Source organism: Piliocolobus tephrosceles, chromosome 21 (genome assembly GCF_002776525.5).
Source record: "Piliocolobus tephrosceles isolate RC106 chromosome 21, ASM277652v3, whole genome shotgun sequence".
Lineage (NCBI taxonomy): Eukaryota > Metazoa > Chordata > Mammalia > Primates > Cercopithecidae > Piliocolobus > Piliocolobus tephrosceles.
In genome coordinates this window covers 30640680-30647006 of record NC_045454.1, presented here as the reverse complement: position 1 = coordinate 30647006, position 6327 = coordinate 30640680, and the positions used below count along the sequence as shown (strand labels likewise).

General features: G+C 37.4%; 1 protein-coding gene and 1 pseudogene across 1 annotated transcript in view; one reads left to right on the top strand and one right to left on the bottom strand.

Annotated features, from left to right (window-relative positions):
* LOC111535128 overlaps positions 1-5091 on the top strand; it is a 34199-nt pseudogene extending 29108 nt beyond the window's left edge.
* A 783-nt stretch (positions 5092-5874) lies between these two features.
* Positions 5875-6327, bottom strand: part of LOC116418561 (putative zinc finger protein 56) — a 30571-nt gene continuing 30118 nt past the window's right edge. The window contains exon 3 of the mRNA XM_031934718.1: positions 5875-6299. Within this exon, the coding sequence (XP_031790578.1) occupies positions 5875-6299 (425 nt within the window). The remainder of the gene's footprint in view (positions 6300-6327) is intronic.

The window sequence follows — 6327 nt, the reverse complement described above, 5'->3', positions numbered from 1 at the left end:
AGCCTGGACCACAGAGCAAGACTCCATCTCAAAAAAAAAAAAAAAAAAAAAAAAAAATTAGCCAGGCACAGTGGTGTGTTCCTGTAATCCCAGCTACTTGGGAGCCTGAGGCAGGAGAATTGCTTGAACCTGGGAGACAGAGGTGGCAGTGAGCCAAGATCAGGCCTCTGCACTCCAGCTTGGGTGACAGAACAAGGAACAAGACCCTGTCTAAAAAAAACAAACAAACAAACAAAAAAAACAAAAAACATTTGCACTTCTATGTTGTTTGAAGCACTCCTCACAATAGCCAAAATACAAAGTCAACAGTTTGACATCTAATGAGTAAATAAAATAAATGCAGTATACAAACAAAATTGAATACTATTCATCTTTTAAAAAAGAAAATTTATTACTTTCACTAACATGGATTAACCTGGAGAACATAATATTACTTTAAATAAGCCAGACACAGAATGAATACTATCTTATAACTTACACTTTTTTTTTTTTTTTTAAGACAGTTTTGCAAGTTTCCCAGGCTGGATTGCAATGGTGTGATCTCGGCTCACTGCAACCTTCACTGGGTTCAAGCAATTCTCCTGCCTCAGCCTCCCAAGTAGCTGAGATTACAGGTGCCCACCACCATATCTGGCTATATATATATATATATATTTTTTTTGTATTTTCAGTAGAGACAGGGTTTCACCATGTTGGCCAGGCTGGTGTCGAACTCCTGTCCTCAAGTGATTCACCTGCCTGGGCTTCCCAGTGTGCTGGGATTACAAGCATGAGCCACCAGGCCCAGTCTCACTTACACAAGAATTCTAAAGAACAATCTCATTGTTGTAGAGAATAAAATGGTGAATACCTGATGCCAAGTTGGTTAGAATGGGGAGTTAGAAAGAAAAGAATATATAATTATACTTGAATAAGAGGAATAAGTCCAAAATATTTATTGTACAGTACAATGACTATAGTTCATTCTAATGTATTTCTGGTTTTCAAAAATGTTAAGACAATGCCACGTGATCTCACAACAAAAATGTTAACTACATGAGGTAAAGCATTAATTACCTAGAATTAAGCATGTGACGATGTATACATACCTAAAAATATTGTTTTGCAGAATAAATACACATTTTGTCTGTCAACTTGAAAAGTGTATTTTTTCTTGGCATGGTGACTCATACCTGCAATCAGTGCTTTGAGAGGCCAAGGTGGGTGGATCACCTGCGGTCAGGAGTTCAAGAGCAGCCTGGCTAACAGGGTGAAACCATGTCTCTACCAAAGATACAAAAATTAGCCAGGAGTGGTGGTCTATAGTCCCAGCTACTCAGAAGACTGATGCAGGAGAATCACTTAAACCCTGTAGGTGGAGGCTGCACTGCACTTCAGCCTGGGGAACAGAGTGAGACCATTTTGGAAAAAAGATTTATATATATATATATATACACACACACACACATACATATCTATACATAAATTATATATATATATATAATTAAATGGATGCACTGGCTCACACATGTAATTCCAGAAATTTGGGAGGCCAAGGTGGGTGAATCGCTTGAGGTCAAGACAAGACCAGCCTTGCCAACATGAAGACACCCCATCTCCATGAAAAATAGAAAAAGTAGCCAGGCATGGTACCACCAACCTGTAATCCCAGGTATTCGAGAGGTTGAGACATGAGAATTGCTTGACCCCGAAATGTGGAAGTTTTAGTAAGCTGAGTCCCATGCCACTGCACTTCAGCCTGAGTAACACAGCAAGACCCTTGTCTAAATAAATATATATATGTATATATATATACACACACACACACAAACATATATATACACACACACACACACATATATATATACACACACACACACACACACATATATATACACACACAAAACAATGTTTCAAGTACTGTGTGTTTGTCTTAAACAGCTGAATAGTATCAAAAATAGTTTTTGTCATTTAGTTTATTAGCCATGACCATAGGAACTCTGATATTTATTATTTATTTTATTTACTTATTTAAGACAGAGTGGAGTACAATGGCATGATCTTGGCTCAATGCAAACTTCGCCTCCTGGATTCAAGGGATTCTCCTGCCTCAGCCTCCTGAGTAGCTGGGACTACAGGCACCACCACCATGCCCAGTTAATTTTTCTATTTTTGGTAAAGATGGGGTTTCACCATGTTGACCAGGCTGATCTCAAACTCCTGATCTCAGGTGATCCACCCACTTCAACTTTCCAAAGTGCTGGCATTACAGGCGTGAGCCACAATGCCCAGCTTAGAAACTCTAATATTTAACAGCATTTTCTGGACCCAGCAGAGTGTATGGGAAGAGCCAATGTACGTTAGGGCTTTTATTTCAAGCATAGGGTATTTAGAGTTTCTCATGTTGATGGTAATAATAAGAAAAACACTAAAAGGTGCAGCTGTTGCTTACGGTCCCATGACTGGCCACTCTGTGAACACAGTAAACTAGTTTTTATGCAAAATAATGGGAAATATTTTAATCCAAAAGCAGCCATGTTCTCCAAAAGTTTTCCAGAGAAAAGGACCAGGGAGTTGACTACAGTTAGGTGACAAAGAGTAAAAACTGTAGACTAGAAAAAAAAGTGAGAAGTTCCTCCAAATTGTAATATCAACATGAAAAAAAAATGCATCAAATGTCAAATCCAGAGATCATTTTATTATTTTGCCAACTTCAAAATTCACACTTAAAAATGGAAGATACTGTATAGAAACACAAGTCATGGTATAAGTACGTTATAAAAATTAAATTTGAAATTGTTCACTTACAATCAACTCTTAAAAATTAAATTTCTAAGACATCTATTTTAGCAAACTATATTTTTCACTCTTTGTGTGAGAATCTAACAAGGTTTTCCTTTTATAAACAAACCATGCTAACTGATATTCTTCTCACTGATATATATTCTATGCTAAGTGATACATTCTTGTGGAAAGTGTTATGTCTTTTAATTAACTAATATGAAAGTTATGTTAATAAGCAAACACTCTAGTTAAAACCCATTTTTCAATGCATTAAAAAGTACCAACTTTCTCATCGGAACCTACAAAGTACCATGTGAAATGACATCACATGGAGATAAGTGAGAAACCTGTAGCCATAATAGAGCAAGAAGAAGAACGGCTGTGACACATAGTTAGAATACACTTAAAAAGTGAAAAAAAAAAATCAAGATAATTAGGAAATTAAAGCAGCAGAATCTCTCTTTAAATTCAGCAAGATTCAGCTTTTCAGCCTGAAAAAAAAGTGTTCTCTCCACGTGAAAAAAATCAGTGTTGTATCTTCAGCATTGATATTTTATTTTTTTTGAGAAAAAAGTCTCACTCTGTTGCCCACACTGGAGTGCAATGGCATGATCTCAGCTCACTGCAAACTCTGCCTCCCACATTCAAGGAATTCTCATGTCTCAACCTTCCAAGTAGGTGGTGTTACAGGCACCTGCCATCATGCTTAGCTAATTTTTGTATTTTGGTAGAGCTGGGGTTTCACCATGTTAGCCAGCTTGGTCTTGAACTCCTGACTTCAGGTGACCTACCCACCTTGGCCTCCCAAAGTGTTGACATTACAGGCATGAGCCACCCCCGCCAGGTGGGTTTTTTTTTTTTTTTTTTTTGAGACAGAGTCCAACTCTGTTGCCCAGGCTGGAGTGCAGTGGTGCAATATTGGCTCACTGCAAGCTCCGCCTCCCAGATTCATGCCATTCACCTGCCTCAGCAACCTGAGTAGCTGCAACTATAGGCATCCACTACCATGGCTGGCTAATTATTTGTATTTTCAGTGGAGACAGGGTTTCACTGTGTTAGCCAGGATGGTCTCATCACCTGACCTTATGATCTGCCCAACTCTGCCTTCCAAAGTGCTGGGATTATAGGCCTCAGTCACTGCACCTGGCCCAATGATATTTTACATTTCTGAATCAAAGTTACAAACTAAGTTCAGCACGAATATTTCTGCCTTATTATGGAGCATCTGTTATACAGTAAGCACTGTCATGTCTGTTGATATATTTTACATATAAAAACATCCTCAAAAGTTACAAAGCTTCCCTAGTACTTACATGAACAAATTGACTCAATAAATAAAATTTATGTCAATAACAAAATTAAAAAGAAATAACTAAATAAAGATAGGCTCGGCTGGGTATGGTGACTCACGCCTGTAATCCTAGCTCTTTGGGAGGCCGAGGTGGGCCTATCATTTGAGATCAGGAGTTCGAGACCAGCCTGGCCAACACAATGAAACCCTATTTCTACTAAAAATACAAAAATTAGCCAGGTGTGGTGGCAGATGCCTGTAATCCAAGCTACTTGGGAGGCTGAGGGAGGAGAATCACTTGAACCTGGGAGGTGGATGCTGCAATGAGCCAAGAGTGCACCACTGCACTTCAGCCTGGGTGATAACAGTGAAACTCCATCTCAAAAAATAAAAAATAAAAATAAAAATAGGCCTATGTAAGTTTCTGCACTTATAAGAACAAAATGGAATGTTCTAACACTAAATAAAACTTAACACTAATGGAATTACCTTTGAAAATTGCTTTGTGTGCACTACTAAATTTCATAAAAACAATTCCTATAATCACTGACCAGCTAACATAACGAATACTTTATAAAACAGAAAGAAGAAATCTGCCCCACAGACACTGCGTGCCACATAGTTTCAGTAGTCTGTGGGTTTCCGGCCAGCCACACTCTTGGTCCATAATCATAGTGGACATGATGGAATTGCTGAGGTCATGCATCAATGCTGGCATGCTAGCTCAGTTCATAGACAAGCCTGTCTGCTTCATAGGGAGGCTGGAAAAGATTCATCCCACTGGAAAAATGTTTATTCTTTCAGATGGAGAAGGAAAAAATGGAACCATTGATTTGATGGAACCCCTTGATGAAGAAATCTCTGGAATTATGGAAGTGGTTGGAAGAGTAACTGCCAAGGCCACCATCTTGTGCACATCTTATGTCCAGTTTAAGGAATATAACCATCCTTTTGATCCTGGACTTTACAACGAAGCTGTGAAAATTATCCATGAGTTCCCTCAGTTTTATCCTTTAGGGATTGTGCAACATGATTGATCTTGATGGATTTTCATACAATTGCAAATGAGCTATATTGAAGACTACTAAAGGAAGCCCCTCTTGTTTGAGGGAGAGATTTCTGTGCTTTCTCATATTTAACTTGCTCTTTTTAAGATATTCCAACCTAGAGTTTTTGATGGAACTGATATATTGACAGTACTCCCCTAAGTCCTTTTAAAAAGAATTGCTACTCCAATATATGGTCAGATTAGATGCAAGAACAATGCAGTTCTCTGAGTTTAGGTTTCTATTTTTTTAATAAAAACTAAAATGGTACATACAAAAAAAGAAAAAAAAAGAAATAAGAATCAAGAAAATCATGGGTCTAGTATGAGTACCAGAAAAATGTTTAAAAAATTTGCATGTAGAGATTCTGAATTGTAAGCCATAAGAATTTACGGCAATAAATTTAATACATTTTAAAGGCTTCTATTTTCTGGAAGATCTTTTGACAGTAATTGCACCTTTAATGCTTGTATTAGCTCTCTGATGTTAAGATGTGAGCAGTTATTAATGGCTTTGTCACATTCTTTATATGTGTACAATTTGTCTCAAAAATAAATTATTTCCTGTGCACTAAGGCATGAGCATTAGTTAGGTTTTGCCACATTCTTCACACTTGTAGGAGTTTTCTCGAGTATAAAGTATCTTACCTACAATCAAGTGAGACAACTATTTAAATAGCCTTGAAAGGCTTTGTCATATTCTTCACATTTCTAGTTCTCACCAGCATGATTTCTTTCATATTTAAAGAAGTTTGAGATTTCGTAAAAAGCATTGTCACATCTTTAAGGTTTGTGCTTGCTCTTTAGTATGAATCATCTTATGTATGTTAAGAATTGAGGACTTGTTAAAGGCTTTGCCACATTCTTCATATTTGTAGGGTTTCTCTGTAGTATGAATTATCCTATGTTTAGTAAGGGATGAGGATTCGCTAAAACCTCTGCCACATTGTTTACATTTGTAAGGTTTTTCTCCAGTATGAATTCTGTTATGTACAGTAAGGGATGAGGATCGGTTAAAGGCTTTGCCACATTCTTCACATTTGTAGGGTTTCTCTGTAGTATGAATTATCTTATGTTCAGTAAGGGATGAGGATCGGCTAAAACCTTTGCCACACTGTTTACATTTGTAAGGTTTTTCTCCAATATGATTTATGTTATGTACAGTAAGGGATGAGGATCGGTTAAAGGCTTTGCCACATTCTTTACATTTGTAGGGTTTCTCTCCAGT